Genomic DNA, 17,500 nt, shown 5'->3' with positions numbered 1-17,500 from the left:
TATCACACTTCACCTTACCTGATTTTATCATAACACGCTCCAATTTATCTCATTTTTGTTTTTCTGTAGCTCAGTTCCCTACAACATCACTGCAGAGGGTTCCACACACTTACCTCACAGACACTCACCCATACAACCGGTCATTCTAGTACACATTACTTCACTTTGCCACTAACCCTTTCACTCACATCTCTATCACTCACCTAACCCTACCAATCAGCTTACCTTTAATGCTAACTTCATTCGTTGACTCAGCTTACTTTACACCTCATTCAACTGCACACCTCACTCTATCATAACGCTCACACTTCTGCGCATTCAGGCTAATCTCACCACATTCTATCAGCTTTAAAATCTAACACTTGATTCAGCCGACTTAAACCACCCATTTTATGGAATGAGACGATAGGGCACTACTGTTTGGACGCTGATGATTTGGCACAGCAGAATGGACATTCAAGCTCTTTTAGTGACAGTACATTTTGGCCCTGGAGACAAACGCACACACACACATGCAAACATATATATATACAAGCATAACTTGATGTTCACACATAAACAGAGAGAAAAAAAGAGGTGGAAGAGAACGATGGAAACATGAAAACGGGAGAAACATTAACATGTCTGATGTCAAATAAGTCAACGTCGAATTAGCGAAGCTTAAAAGGCGACGCCAAAGCGTTTTAACCCCACTCCATTTTAATTACTTTGATAAAAACACCAAACGAACAGCCACTTGTCATGACATATCAATCATCAATCATCAATCATACCCCTAGATAATATGTCCAGTAAATGAAGCAAAATAATAGAAATATCAGCGGAAATATAATTCTGGAGTATTTGTCCACTTTTCTTGCATGCTCCTTGCCGTTAGGATCAATTTGGTAAGATATGATAGCAGAGTCTGGCTGCGAGTAACCATTTGACTGCAAAAAAAGAAAACAGAAAAAAAGAAAAGTCCAGGTTGTGAGCACTAGAGATCTCATAGAAGATAAAACAAAGAAATAAATCTCATGGTTCTACGTTAATATATGGAAAGATCATAGCGAACAAAATATGACATTAGTGCTAAACAACAATAACAAGGTTAACGATGCCAAAATCTTGTAATTTTCCGATACATTAATTCAAATGTACATTTTATTTCAATATTCATGACTATTCTACGATTCGATCGGTGTGATTTTCGATTGATTATCAGTCATCAGGTGTCTTATTCCGAGCTTTGTCAATGAGAACATTATTATTCATAGTTTAGAAATAATGGTTTTTCATTCATGTTCATATTCAATCTGAGACCATGTAACTTATACACAACCAGGAATAAGATTCCCGCTGACGATCGCAGATAAATCCGATATATATATATATATATATATATATATATATATATATATATATATAATAATAATAATAATAATATTAGGGACAAAATCCAAAATTACAGGTAAAAACTCAATTAAAATCAATTTATAAAAAATCAAAATTAAATTGAGCTTTATAGATAAAATATATATAAAATATATAGTTTTAGGGAAAATAACCAAGTTTCAAGAACTCATCGATGAAAATCCACTATCACATATACAAAAATTAACAATTAAAAGCACCCATTTAATTCTAATAGTGGATTTTCATCAATGAGTTCTTGAAACTTGGTTATTTTCCCTAAAACTATATATATATATATATATATATATATATATACCAAAAACACCTTATATATATGTTTATATCCCTCGAGTTGGTTCTAATTCATATTTGAATATATATATATATATATATATATATATATATATATATATATATATATATATATATATATATATATGTATGTATGTATGTATGTATGTATGTATGTGTGTGTGTGTGTGTGTGTGTGTGTGTGTGTGTGTGTGTGTGTATACCACAAGAAATAATTTTTGCCTCTTTTTATGAAGACAATAGGGTTTATAGGACTGCAAAAAAGAGGTGATCAAATGAAATTGAGACAGAGAGAAAAAAAAACACATTGATTAGAGAACAAACATCAAATTCGAGTTAACGACTTTATATAACACCACGCTTCCATACATTTGATCATATATAGACATTACCATGATCTTACAACATATAAAGGGAAACATATAAAAACACAGAAGGTAAAAATACATATGCACATAAAAATACAAATATATAGAACGGCCTATCAAGAAAAGGCATATATAATCGACTAAAATTAAATAATTAAAATGAATTACTAAAGAGTGTCAGGCGACTAAAAAACCTTAAAAATGTATCAATCGACTAAAAAAACGTTTTTACTCCCCTCAATTAAAAATATGTCAATATAATTCGTTTCATAAAACCATGGAAGTTAAATTCCAAGAAGCGTAAGAGAATTCCACAAAATCAAGTCAAAACACATCTATGGCCATTTCGAGAGTTCATTGCCACGGTCCGATTACGAGTTAGAGTGCATCCATCTCGACAATGACCTCCTCATCAGGATGAACAGGAATCTCAACAATTAGTCGTTCACAAGAGTTACAAAACGGCAGGACTAGTCCAAAATTTTTCTAACACTAAAAAAAAAATTATTATATTTTATCGCTAAACATGTAGGCGGCTGCTAACCATAGGAAGTTTTACCATCCAGTCTCAAAACCCAGTAAACAAACTAAATACTATTTACCACATCTAGCTTTACTTCTATATACTTTCAGAAAAGTAGAAGATAATTTATGTTTGCAGAAAAGGATCACCTCTGTAAATTTATTCAATGTTTTAGGCCCAAAGGACCTAAGGATGGCAAAAGATTCCCTTATACACAACTTACACTTGTTAATCGAGATAATAGACCATTCAAGAGAGTAACTTTTGTTATTCCTCTTTAAACCATGTACATAATAGGCAAGTGTAGTGGAGTTACAATATTTTTTGTTCGAAAACGAATTCATGTGGGCCCTATACCTTGCCTTAAAATTGACAGTACTGCCAATGTAAAACCTAACCAAATTACCTTCCTCTTTAACAACGCATTTATAAATAACGTTTGTAGCCAGACAGAATCTGTGAAATGGACATAACCTAGGGTTTCTACAATTACAGGATTTACCAGAACCACCCATATCCCTATTACTAAAACTTATAGTACTTATCTGGCTTACTGCATTCTTCCCGTCACATATCTCATTAAAGGGGGTCGATAAGGCCGGTGAAAGTAAATGGTTTGTAACACCAACCTTAGGCTTATTAGAGCTAACCGGTCCAATACCAGAGTTTCCAACAGAAGAATACGTCCAGTGCACTTGCCTATTTAATTTGCTTCTATTAATAGATGCAATAATGGAGGCCAAATTCGGCATAACCGAGTAAGAAAATTTAATGGAGGATTTATTGCAGATGCTGTAGTATTTATGATTCTTTGGGAAATTCTTCTTCAGAATCTTAAAAAACAACTTGGGCAAATTTCTTATTCTAAGAGAAAAAGGGGAAGGCAAACCAGATGACTTCCCGTATTCTTGAACGTGAGCTCTTGGTTTTATTTATCTCCTCATTGCCATTATTTCGCTTCCAGTATCTATTCCTAACATCTTTATATACGTATCTAACTGATGGCTTACAGTGGTTGCAATCAATAAATGCGTATGCGTATGTTACAAGTGAAGAATGGAGTTGCTGGTATTACATTTATTCTATGGTTAGCAAACATTTCCATAATGTGTGAGTGACAAATCAATTAACATGTATGAACCCATAGATGATAACAATGATCATCATATCGATTATATAATGCATATTACATAATGTTCAACCCACAGCCATTTAGTCATAATCTTGTGAATAAGTAAAATACAGTTGCAAATTAGATGATTTTACTTATACAGAAACATTACGATAATTCAGTGGGAAGTTACTTGATTTCAGAAGGCGGAGTTAATGTTAGAAGTTAGCCAAAACATTACACTAGACATCTACACCATTAGATAACACAGCACGATACTGGACTACACTGTGAGAAATTGAGAATTAATAAATAGTATGGTACATTATAGTTTTGATTGAATAAACGAGTGAATAAAACACCGCACATCCAAACGGATACAATGAAATTCATTAGGAATGGCTTGTTCGTAAATGTACGACGAAAGTCGTTGGCATTCAGTGATACATACTTCTGTAAGGACAGTTGATGTTAGAATTCCTTGCGTTATCTAAATCTCAACTTTGTTCAGACTGTCTATTTATATCTAGATGGCGTTTCGAACAGTTGGTCTTCAATCGTTAGTCATTAGGTGCCTCGGTTTAGTGGATAAGAACATTATTGTCTTTAGTTTACAAATAATCGTTCCTGATTTCATTTAGAAACCACTCTGGGACAAAGTTCAACTTTCTCTTTCACTCCTCATCTTCATCATCATAAACCGCTTGACTTTTACTGCTTCGAGTCTTAGGACTTATAATGCTAATTTTCTGTTTCCGAGGCGAGTAAGTGACCGAGATTACAACGTCCTCCTCTCAAGAATACAACGTACCGCCAGGTCAGGAAATCGAAACCGTAATCTTGCGATCGTGAGAGTAACACCCTAAACACTAGGCCACATGCCTTCACCATTCATCCTTCTAGGATCAACAAAATAACTAACGGTGGGTTACTGTGGTCGAACTACTTTGTCTCCCATTCTTTCTTTTTCTGCTGAGCTGTAGTGCACCTGAGCACTGTATACAATTAGTTTATTATTATTCTTTTTATAATCAAAATACTTCTACGACAGTGTTAGAAATTCTTATACGCATTACTCTATGAACAAAAACTGAACATGTGTGTTTTGAATACTATCATAACATGGTACCAACAATTTACTTTTATACTTACAAAAACAGCTAGCGAAACTTTCTCTGGGTCCATCTGCAAAGGACGGTTTCTTAAATACCGTTTGATCTCTCTGCGATTCAAAACGTTGACCACAGCATATTCTAGAAGTGCGAGAAAGACGAATATGAGACAGATAGCCATCCAGATATCTATAGCTTTGATGTAAGAAACTTTGGGAAGAGCGGAGACGGCTGCAGCCGTTTGACTGGTCATCGTTAACACTGTGAGAACACCCAATGATGTGCGGGCAGGGACAGCGTCTATGTTTAGCCAAAATGAAAACCATGATACCAAGACGGTCAATGAACATGGACAGTATATGTTGAGAATGTAGAAACCCATATTTCTCTTCAAATGAAATTCAGCTCTTAAACAGGAGAATCTTTCTGAAATAATAAAATTACAGGGTTTTAAAAACGGTTTCATTTAACACACACACACAAAGATATATATATATATATATATATATATATTAATATATAGTATTAGGGAAAAGAACCAAGGTCTATGAACTCATCGATGAAAATCAACTGTCACATATAGAAAAAATTAATTGAGTTTTTACCTGTAATTTGGGATTTTATCCCTAATATTATTATTACTATATATACATATATATATATATATATATATATATATATATATATATATATATATATATATATATATATATATATATATATATATATATATGTACATACATGCCTAGATATACACAAAAATACGCATACATATACACACATACACACACACTCACATATATATATACACATAAATGTATATACATACATATATGTCTCTCTCTCTCTCTCTCTCTCTCTCTCTCTCTCTCTCTTTCTATATATATATATATATATATATATATATATATATATATATATATATATATATGATGGAAGTTCACTCAAAATTCGTACTGGTCGACTCGGACACTCAGTAAGGAACGACTCAGAGGAAACATGCCAATCAGCTGAACACCACGAAATGAACATTAGAACATGAGGTGGAAACGAGTGCCAGCGGACGTGTAGCCTAACATTCGTGTCACGGCCCAAGCAGTACGGCCAGAAATACAAACAGCCGTGGTGCAGCTGCTTGATGCGCTGAGGTGCGCCTAAAATAGCGCCGTCGTTTCAAGCATGTTAGGGTATGTTTTCGAGGCCAGACTATAAGTATAAGTATTACGTATTAATGAGCCTCAAAATGACATCTAGGTTAACAAGGAACACCTCTACAGGGATAAGCTTGAGGTATCCGTAATGAAAGATATGGTTTGCATAGCACCACACTTGATCATAGATAAAATTCAAAAATACAAAGCAGATACTAAGTTATTACAAATTGTTGCAGATCAAATATTACATTGGCTGAACCTGTCAGAGTTTTACTCGACATAACACCCTTGCAGACAAGCTGCCATCACTATGGTTAATGGATTCTAAGTGTATCCATTTTTCACTCCTGTCAGTGATCTTATTGTACGTTTGATCATCATCTCGAATGTCATTATGTCCGCGCACATTATTGCTAAACAGCGGTTGATTCTATGTTGGTTGTCTTTTAATGAGTAGTTTTATTTTTTGTTTTTTGTTCGGTCATGCTTGGTTTCTAGTAAATTTCCTCACCGGGATACTCTGTTCAGGTACCAACATAGTCACCAATGAATCGAGTATATAACAGGTTATGCATACACCTATAAATACTTATACACATATAAAGAAACGCACATACACAAATATATATACATTCGTGACAAATATACTGCATGACTATCAACAAGTGACTTGGATATAGAATATAGAATATAATGATACGTAGTAACAAGTCAGTAAAAGCTCTCTAATTTTCAAATCGTTATTGTTCTTAATGGTGTTCATACATTGAACATTAAATGCTTTACACTGAGTTTGGTCTCGAGTGTATTCATTGATAATATCATTCGAGCATAGATAAAACAGATTAAAAGAGTGGTGCCATAATGGCAGAAAATTCTTAATATATTCTTTATTCATATAGTGCGTGAAACTAGATTGTGTGTATACACGCGCGCGCGTACACACACACGAACACGCACACGCACACACACGTACGCGTACGCAAATACACGCATATGCACACAGACATACATACATAGACACTCACATATATGCGTACATGCAGACAAATATTTGGATATGTATATTCCTGAGCGTATAAGCATTAAGCTAATACTTATAGAAAGAAAGAAAGGACCATTAGCAAAAATGGTTGTAATAGCAACAATGCTAATACTACTAATAGTCGACAATACCATTATCACCACCACCACCGCCACCGTCATCATCATCCTCACCACCACCATCACGATTAAATGCTTTGCTGTATATAGTTTACGTTCTGTGTCCAAAATCTTTCCTCGCCGTTTTCCCTTTCATCTTTCTAGGGATGACAAAAAAAATATCAATCTAGTACTGGGTTCTGCTTAACTGATTATTCCTTAACTGAAACATATATTATTTTTGCCGTTGTAAAATACGAAGTTATCATGATTTGGATGATGCGAGGATCAGATCGCTGAGACTGCTATCGTCAACTATCGTCTGTTCTGTGATATTTATTCAAACTCACAGATTTGTTCGCTCCTGTCGTTATTGGTGTGTATCACAATTGTTAACCCAGAAGCAACAATGATAAAAAGCTGTTGTATGATCAAGGGAGTGATTGCTTTGCCGAAGGGCACAACCAGAAAGAAAAAAAAAGTTACCGTCGTTAATTTATGTGAAAGATTGAGTTTAAAATTTCTGGTGTTATTGCAGTTGTTCTTTTGTGTTGTCAGACCGTACAGATTTGCAGAATCAGAAAACATCTATGCGAGATAATCTTCACTTCATGTGGTATATTTGTAAGGATTTTTTCTGTTTAGTTGCTAACGGGTCCAAAAATTAAAGTTTGTCGAAAATTTTTAAATTTGGTGCAATAAAACATTTGCACAAACTGAACTGCTGGAGTTTTTTTTTCCTAAAAAATGCTTTTAAAAAGTTATAGAGGTTTAAAGTTTGACCATCTTCACCCAGTCAGGAAACAGGATTTGGAAGCTGTCATTTTGTGCGTGACTGCATATTTTGTCGTCAACATCCTGAAAATAGCACGTGTTGTCAATATTTGTAAACAGCACGTGTTATGTCTCCGGTAATTTTCTTTCGTGTAAATAAATCTTATTTAGCTGTTATTTTTAGCACACCTCACAACCGCCAAATGCGATAAACAACACGTTACATGCGATAAGCAGACTACAATTTTTAACAGAAAGGCTTAGAAGAATTAGATGAAAGTTCTCCGGTAATTTAACTTTGATGTAAATAAATGTTTATACTAATTTAAAAGAGAAAAACAGTTTTAAATCTCTGAGTGAGACGTTGGTAAATAAACCTTAGCTTAAAAGATTTATCCAAAAAATCTTATGTAGCTGCTATTTTCAGCACATCTCACAACCACCTCAATGCCCAATGACAAAAAGAAACGAGTAAACAAACATTTGTCAACACGTGCTTCCTCGCAGATAAAATAACTTTTCAAAGACCGCTGTTAACATGTACTTCCTCACAGATAAAAGACTTTCCAAAGACTGTTACTATGGCAACAAGCAAAAAAGTTCTCATGTTTCTGCTTGTTACTATCGAAACAGACATGAATATGCCTGTGGCTCTCGATTGGCTAAAATGACCAAAATTTTCAATCTTTAATTGCTAATAACTTCTTATTTATTGAGTTATAGCGAAAATTACTTGCACGTCATTAATTAGCCTATAAAAGTGTATTATTACACTGAATATGAAATCAATTGGAACAGAAAATTGACGCTGACAGCCGCTGGCAACCAAACAGAAAAGATCCTATTGTACAAATGGTTGGGGGAAGATCTGATAACAGGGCTATGACCTAGTCATATTCGACCAATCAACATGTCCGACACGTTCGACTACCGCTAGTGGCTTTTAGTCCTTTACTCCCATTTTGGCTTCGATATTCAGTCTAGATAAGGTGAGGAGATGACAGATAGTTAGCAATATTTCTTCCGGCTCTTTACATTCTAAGTTCAAATACCGCCAAGATCAACTTTGCCTTTCATTCTTTCGAGGTCGATAAAATAAGTACCAGTTGAGCCGAGGGTTCGATGTAATCGACTACCTCCTCTCTGAAACATTTCTGCCTTTTTTTCCATAGTATAAATAAACATGCAATATAGATATCGACTCCTTTGAAATGTTCGGCATCTCACGTTCGCTCACTCAACTGTGAGCTCTTTCACCACGTATTTTCTGTATAAATCTGCATCTTCACATACTTTATCATCATATACCTCAATTTTTCAACGATTGGTGTAGCTATTGCAGAGATAATAATTATTCATTATTTTTTTTAAAGACTTACAAAACTCTTACTTTGTATTCTTGATTTTTCTCATTACTTTTCACGTCATTTTTTTTATTTTTATGTTTAGGATTATTGCTTCCATTTAAAAAGAAGCCATTTTTAACGTCTTCTGTTAACACTCGTTTATGCAACAATATATTATTATCTGCTTATTGTGATTGCTGTCCTGATGGGGGTTTATTGCAAATGATTTCTTTTTTCTTCTTTTTTTTGTTTGCTTTGCTTTATGGCAGCAAATCTATGTGTGTCTTTATATTTCCATCTTCTGTCTGTTACTGCAAATTTTTTTTCTCGTGATGATCATCATCAGCATCAACATCATTACTACAATCACCACCACCACTGCCACCATCACCGTTGCTATTATCATCATCATCATCATCATTTTTGCTATATTATTCATACAAATGTATCTAGGGTCATATCATCAAATGCTTCCGTTTATTTTTTGTTAAAGATGGTAGGAGTAATTTGAGAATGACTTAGTTATTTCTATTTTCATCATTATCATCATCATCATCATCATCATCATCATCATCATCATCATCATCATCATCATCACCATCCTCATTTTCATCACGGCCACATATTACCTAATGTGCCTTTCCATTTTTTTTTTAAGATGGTGGGGGAGATGTGAGAAAGATTTGATTTTTTTTTCTGTTCTTAGCAGGTTGAGCAAAAATGCAGAGCCTTTTTAGCTCATTATTATTCCTGTTGCTGCTGCCATTGCTGTTGCTGTTACATATTTTGCTGAAGTTGACATTATTCAAATAAGACTTTTTTTTTGTTTTGTTTTTTTGAAAGATTTAACACTGTCTTGTTTTTCTTTGTATAAACATCAGATCTATTTATAGTAAAAACGTTGGCTGATCTTGTATTCCTTTTGCCAAAGATTTTCAAGGAACGAAAAAAGTATGAAGAATTATTTACACTAACCTTCATTATTCATGATGCTATTGCAGTCACATATGGACCATTTAGTGATTTCAAACTGTGGCATTATGTGGACGGCTTTGATCATTTGCAGCGCTTTGTCACGGTTGTCGTTCCAATGGAATTGTAGCCTTTTTTCTGTATAAGCAACTGTAACGAGAGAACATATACGCACACAATATGATAAACTGAATATGGGTGTAGAAGCAATCACAGCAAGGGAGTGTAAGACCTGTCACATAGAGGATTCGGATGTCTGTCTGACACATCAAGGCAGTGTGAAACTTGTTTCGTTGGGGTAAATTTTGGACGTACGTTACACCAAGACAATCTTCCTGTCTGGTAGAAATTATGTTGCAGTAAGTTAGTGGAAATTTTTTTTACCATAAGAGGGGTAACAAAATGAGACAATCAGCTGTTTGGACGCAGATGCTTTGGCACCGCTGACGGGAACTTCAGCCTCTTTGGCAACAGTACGTTTTGGCACTGGAGCCAAAAACACTCATATACACACGAATGCAGGCGCAGATGTATACACATACAACTAGAAAGAGTGTGAGTGAGAGAGTGAAGGGAGGGAGAGAGAGAGATTGTAATTTATTAATTGAACACGATTGATATAAACACTTTTCCTCTCATCATACACATATAGAAATATGCTGACACACATAAACACACGGAGAGAGAAAGAGAGAGAGAAGGGGAGCGAAAGAGAGAAACATTGAAAAGTCTAATGTCAAATAAATCAGCGTCGAATCAGCGACACCAAAACAGCCATGCCAAAAAGTCTGAAGTCCAGGAGGTAGGTGTGTCACATAGACTGTAGCATTTTTCTGCTAGTAAATGTGGAGATACGTCTCAATTAGACAATGTAGGGTGTTTTCCAAACAGTAAAAGTATCACATACCTGCTGCGAGGCAAGTCATTTACATTAATGGGACTGAAATGTCTGTATGGCATAAGTCTTGTAGACGAATGTGAGTAGAAGACAACAAGACAGCTATCATTTGGACGAATATCAAATATCTGTATGTGGTATAGACTACAGGAAGAAATGACAAAGATTATGAAGTCCAATTTAAGAGGTAAGCAGTGTCATAAATTATATTGAGGACTGTAATAAGACAAATAGATATATGAGACGTATCTCACCTTGACCATTGAAACTGGGACTAATTTGATGTCATAGAGTATGTTTCTTGACTTCATAGTACCACTTGTTTTGAGTGATAGGTTTAACATGCATTCCATTTGACACCGCCATGCGATCCTTAGTATGTTTTTAACAGAGTTCATGCCATTGCAAGCATTCGATCCAGAGACTCACCAGTTCTCTCCTCGTCTACATTTTTTAGTATCTGACCTGCAGATACTGAAACCAGTCATTAGTCGAGTTAGTTCCACTAGTCAAGGAGGCTTAGAAAAGGTCATAGGTAAGTACTCCAGCTTTGTCCCTGATTAACTTATAAAATATATGTATTGTGTAGATAAATGAAACAGAATGATTATGATGTAACGATAAAATATCAATGTAACTTACAGCTTTGCAAATGAAGGTAACAAATCTGCTGATCCATTGGGTATTTTTGAAGTTGCATGGGACATGAGGCTCTGAGCGATATTCTGTTAAAAAAATAAAGTTACCGGCAGTTAATCGTTACGTTTAACTTTCATATATGTATCCCTATTTTCTGTATAAACCGTGAATAAACCGTGAATAAGCAAATATACAAGATAGTATAAGTTTATAAGAACTATTCTTCCTTGGTCAATAATTACTTTAAGTACAGAAGTCCTCAATAACCGATTTACGGAAAATATGCTAAATCACGGAAATTGTCAAGAAACGATTCTGATTGTCAAATCATTTTAAAATGATTTTTTAACGAGAAGCTCAAATATTAATTAGTGTACATAAATAATAAAAGCATGGAGCCAAAGTCGGTTTTTTTTTATTAGAATGAAAATAGAAAATCAATAAAGTTATTGAGGTGAAATGGTTTCAATCAGGAAACGGATGACAGGCTCGATTAAGTTCTTGAGAAATTTACCTCTTCTATTATGGCGTTCACTGCAACACGAAAGATATAGAGAACTATGGAACAAATTACACTTTTCTTGGCACAAAACAAGATTAAGTGCCAGTGAAATTTTCATTAGTAATTGGTTTCATTGCTTAATGAATTGGGTGACGAATTAATTAATTATTTGACTAATTGATCACTTAAATTAGAGAGATGGAGATAGCTGATGTCATTTCTGACAAGCAAAAATGATAAGGATTTCGTGCTATGGAATTACTTGTGTTTGTACAAGATGTCGCCGCTTTATAAGCGTTATTGGTTTAGTCTGGAGGAATAAACTGTATTCATGGCCTTCACCGGCATTCACAGAGCGATGTTGTAAATACTTTTGAACAGTTACAAACTGATAGCTGCAGAAAAGCTAGAGATGAGACGGGTATCCTCAAAGGTGAACTTTCCGAGGAAGAGGGAATGGGCTCAGTGATTGTTGTAATATTTGAAGTTGAACATGATATGGATAACGATATGCAAAGAGACGAGTGACTCTGGTGGATCTCAGAGGATGCGTACGAAATCACCCATCTCCAAGGAACAGAGGCCATTGTAGCTGCAATACAGAAGACAGCGAGAAGAAACAGTAAGTTTCCCCACTCTAACAATTTATTACTTCTTGTGTACATTGATAATCCTCAAGGTCAGGAATTCTGGAGAGGAGGGGTGTCGATATAATCGACCCCAGTACTTAACTGTTGCGTCATTTCATCGAACCCGAAAGGCCGAAATGCAAGGTTGGCCTCCGCAGGATTTGAACTTAGAACGTAAAGAGCCGGAAGAAATACTGCTAAGCATTTTGTCCGACACACTAACGATTCTCTCATCTCGCCGCTTTGTGGTGTACATCGATAATAACGACATTCGTACTTAGCAACAAATTCCATCGGGCGGAGAATGTAAGTTTGGTGTATCCGGATCTTTCTCAGGAACGTCAACAACGCCAGGGAAGTGAATTCGATTCGAACGACATCGAAATCGATTTATGGACACATCTTATATGGAGAATGCATCTTGTTCTACGGCACTAACTAAACATCTTTTTATTAAACTTAATTAGAATTTAAAATTGAGTAGGTGGTGACGGTACATTATTGGTATTTGCTTCTATGGAGATTGGTTTGATGAAAACTGACAAAGTAATTGGGATATTGAACTTGGAACAATGATGCCAAGGACTAAATACCATAAAGTACTTGGTTTCACTCTTTACTTTCTCTCTTTCGCTTTCTTTTTCTCTCCCTTGGGCATTTAGGCATTTTCCTTCCAAGAGATAAATATAACAGCTATTAGTAGTGGTGGTAATGGTGATAGTTATAGTGGTTGTAGTGATATTGATTATGGTAGTAGTTATGGTGATGCCATTGATGACAGTGGTAGTGATATTGTAGTAAAGGTGGTGGTGCTAGTAGTGGAAATAGTAGTAGTGGTGCTAATGATAATGGTAACTGTACGGGTCGCAGCAACAGCAACATCAACAGTAGTAGTAGTAGTAGTAGTAGTAGTAGTAGTAGTAGTAGTAGTAGTAGTAGTAGTGGTGGTGGTGGTGGTGGTGGTGGTGGTGGTGGTGGTTATGGTGGTGGTGGTGGTGGTGGTTGTGGTGGTGGTGGTGGTGGTGGTGGTGGTGGTTATGGTGGTGGTGGTGGTGGTGGTGGTTCTATTAGTGCTGATAATGATGGTGTTTGTAATAATAATGGTAGGGAGAAGGTGATAGTAACCATGGTGATGATATTAGTAATCACAATATTGGTAATGAAAGGTGATGGTAATGAAGCTAGTACTAATGATGCTAATGGTAGCGAAGGTGGTTTAGTCAAAAGGTCATCTCTAGTTGAGCAAACTGATGGTTGAAATCATGCCAACCCCGTGAACCACAGTCTTTGGGAGTTCAGAGTTTCACAGACATTTAATTCGACTTTTCTTTTTTTACGACGACGATGATGGTGATGATGTGATGATACTAATAGTGATGGTCGTTGTTTAAACTCAGGTCAGCGCTGACAGAGCATAGATAAAACCAAATACATTCAAACCATAATTGTTTAATCTATTTTAAAACAACAAAAATATAAGCCGCAATTATTGTGTTTCAAATTGAATCTCGAGATTCCTAAGTTCCTTCCCCCTCTAGGTAAATGTCTCAAGTCCTTATGCAATAAGGCGGTCAAGACGATGAAAATATTCAGTGCTTTATCATACCTCTTTAAGGTGGCGAGCTGGCAGTATAGTTAGCAAACAGGACAAAATGCTTGCCGGCATTTCATCCCTCTTTACGTTCTGAATTCAAATTCCGCCGAGGTATACTTTGCGTCTTATCTTTTCGAGGTCGATAAAATTAGTACCAGTTAAGATCTATGGTTGACAATCGACTAGCACCGCTCCCCAAATTTCAGGCCTTGTGTCTACAATAGAAAGAGTTATTATCATACCTGTTTCTGTAGATAATTTTTCCGTTTTGGTAAAGGTGCATCATTTTGTTAGGAACGGTGACCGTGTGGAAGGTGGCCACTTTTTCATTGGAGATATAGATGTCAGGGACCCACAATTCGTCCATCATTTTCACGTCCAGCTCAAGTACCTCACTGTCGATCAGGTTATAGAAATTAAGTCGATGGTCAATCCATTCTTGTTCGACTACAAGGTTCACACCGAATTCCTGTAATACTCACATAGAAACAGAAGGTTGAGAGAATGAAAGAAAGAGTGAATGTGTAAATGAAAGAACGAATGAGTGAGTGAGTGACAGAGAGTGAATGAGTGAGTACGGAAATGAATGTAAAGAAGGTTAATGAAAGAATAGAGAAGAAAAAAAAAACAAGAGAAAAGCAATAATAATAATAATAATAATAATAATAATCATTTCTACTGAAGACACAAGGCCTTGAAATTTTGGGGGAAGGGACTAGTTGATTACATCGACCCCAGTGTTTCACTGGTACTTAATTTATCGACTCCGAAAGTATGAAAGGCAAAGTCGACCTCGGCGGAATTTGAAGTCAGAACGTAGCGGCAGACGAAATATTGCTAAGCATTTCGCCCAGCATGCTAACGTTTCTGCCAGCTCACCGCCTTAACAACAACACCAGTAATAATAATAATAATAATAATAATAATAATAATAATAATAATAATAATAATAATAATAATAATGGTGTAGACCCAAAGTGCCGATACTGCAACGATGGGATAGAAAGAGTGGACCACCTAATAGAAGAAGAAGAAGAAGAAGAAGAAGAAGAAGAAGAAGAAGAAGAAGAAGAAGAAGAAGAAGAAGAAGAAGAAGAAGAAGAAGAAGAAGAAGAAGAAGAAGAAGAAACGAAATAAGGAAGAAAGTGAAGAAGATAATATTAATTGTAAGAGAGAACAAAGTAAAATTAATTTAACTAATTATTTTTCGTCATATGAAATAAGAAACTTTGAGAAACGTGCAACCGTTTTTTAACAGTATAATTTGTTTTTAGTTTTTTCGTTTATCTAAAAGGGTTTTTAGCCCAATATTTGTCAGTACTTACCGAAATATTTTTTTTTAAATAGTCATTGACTAATATTGCTATTTTTCCCACATCACATATAATTATTTCTAGTTGTTTGTTTTATAATCTCTTGCATTAAAAATGCTGACAATAAATCATCAATAACTATAACATTGGTTTCTTTTTACGAGGAACACAGGAAAATTTACACGTTTTTATTTATTTTATTTTATTGATTAAAGATAGTCAACGTCCCGAATCCAGAACGTAACTCGTTACCACAAGTCATTTAGTCGGGTATTCCGCCACTTGTGAATTTAAAACCGTCTTGTGGTAGAAATAAAATGAAAAACTCGATGGTGCAAAGGTATACTTAAAAAGTATCTTGAAATTAAAATCCATCTCTTCGGAAAACTCAAAGTAAATTTCGTTTGCCTATTGTACCATTTTATTATTTATTTTTGAACTTTGTTTCCTTGTAGATTTTTATGATTAAAAATGATGTTCTCTTCGCATGGTGGATAAGTTTTGTCTTTTTTTTTTTGGCACTCCGTCGCTTACGACGTCGAAGGTTCCAGTTGATCCGATCAACGGAACAGCCTGCTCGTGAAATTAACGTGCAAGTGGCTGAGCACACCACAGACACGTGTACCCTTAACGTAGTTCTCGGGGATATTCAGCGTGACACAGTGTGACAAGGCTGACCCTTTGAATTGCAGGCACAACAGAAACAGGAAGTAAGAGTGAGAGAAAGTTGTGGTGAAAGAGTACAGCAGAGTTCGCCACCATCCCCTGCCAGAGCCTCGTGGAGCTTTAGGTGTTTTCGCTCAATAAACATTCACAATGCCCGGTCTTGGAATCGAAACCGCGACCCACTGGGCCATTGCGCCTCCACGGTGGGAGGCTATATAAGTAAGGCTATATAAAACAGACTTTCAATTTACCTTAACTTGGCTTACTCATTTTCCCCCAGCTAAATTTGTCTTTCATATGTTCAAAGAGAACAGATAATTTTCTGAAATAGTGTTCTGAATAGTGTTTTAATGCATTTAGAGAAGATCATTTGCTTAACTCATATAGTTTTTTAAGAAAGTGAAGATTTGTAAAAAATTCTCAACGTAAAAAATGCTGTAAAAACAATTCATTGTGCCCCACCCCACCTATCCCTGCAGCAGAGACTGTCATTAGTATATCAATGAGCGATAGGAAATCTATGTTATTTTGCGATGGTTCCTACACGGATCAAAAAGCACGGACAATAGCACTTTGATGTACCTACGGCGTCCATGATGGTGCTGAAATGCCGGATGTTGCCGGTATTTTCATCCTACACTCACTTAGAAACAGTGAAGAAGGAGCAAATATAGGGTTATCTAAAGACGTATTACAACAGGAATAGGTACGACGCAGACAAACTTAGACAAAAACTAACCAGCATTTATCAAGCAGTTCAATCTTAAAAGAACAATTGTAAAAATAATTAACAACATAACATAAGAATAGATTTAAAATTAACCTTCTTATGGACTGAATAAATTTACAGTATTGATATATACTGCTACCAAACGTGCACCTATACTCAGTAAACAGTTGGCAATATCAGTTGAGTTATTTCCCGTCTAACTTCACAAAAAGGCATATATTTATAAGAAAATGCCATTCTACAGTATTATATTGACGTTTCAGTGTCTCAGAAGACTCACTCAAATCAGATTTAAAATATATAGTTTGGCTCAGCATTA

General features: G+C 35.4%; 1 protein-coding gene across 1 annotated transcript in view; it reads right to left on the bottom strand.

Annotated features, from left to right (window-relative positions):
- LOC106877995 (glycine receptor subunit alpha-3) overlaps nt 1–17,500 on the bottom strand; it is a 184,053-nt gene that overhangs the window by 654 nt on the left and 165,899 nt on the right. Inside the window, exons 5-9 of the mRNA XM_089361677.1 lie at nt 14,715–14,941; nt 11,751–11,833; nt 10,214–10,360; nt 4,862–5,247; nt 1–929 (exon numbers count right to left, since the gene is read on the bottom strand). The exon at nt 1–929 is cut by the window's left edge and continues 654 nt beyond it. Coding sequence (XP_089217803.1) covers nt 768–929; nt 4,862–5,247; nt 10,214–10,360; nt 11,751–11,833; nt 14,715–14,941 — 1,005 coding nt within the window. The 3' untranslated portion in view covers nt 1–767. The remainder of the gene's footprint in view (nt 930–4,861; nt 5,248–10,213; nt 10,361–11,750; nt 11,834–14,714; nt 14,942–17,500) is intronic.

This window comes from Octopus bimaculoides, chromosome 13 (assembly GCF_046866305.1).
Source record: "Octopus bimaculoides isolate indiv1 chromosome 13, ASM4686630v1, whole genome shotgun sequence".
NCBI classification, from domain to species: domain Eukaryota; kingdom Metazoa; phylum Mollusca; class Cephalopoda; order Octopoda; family Octopodidae; genus Octopus; species Octopus bimaculoides.
Note: the sequence above shows the minus strand (reverse complement) of the source record. Positions and strands in the feature narration are given on the sequence as shown.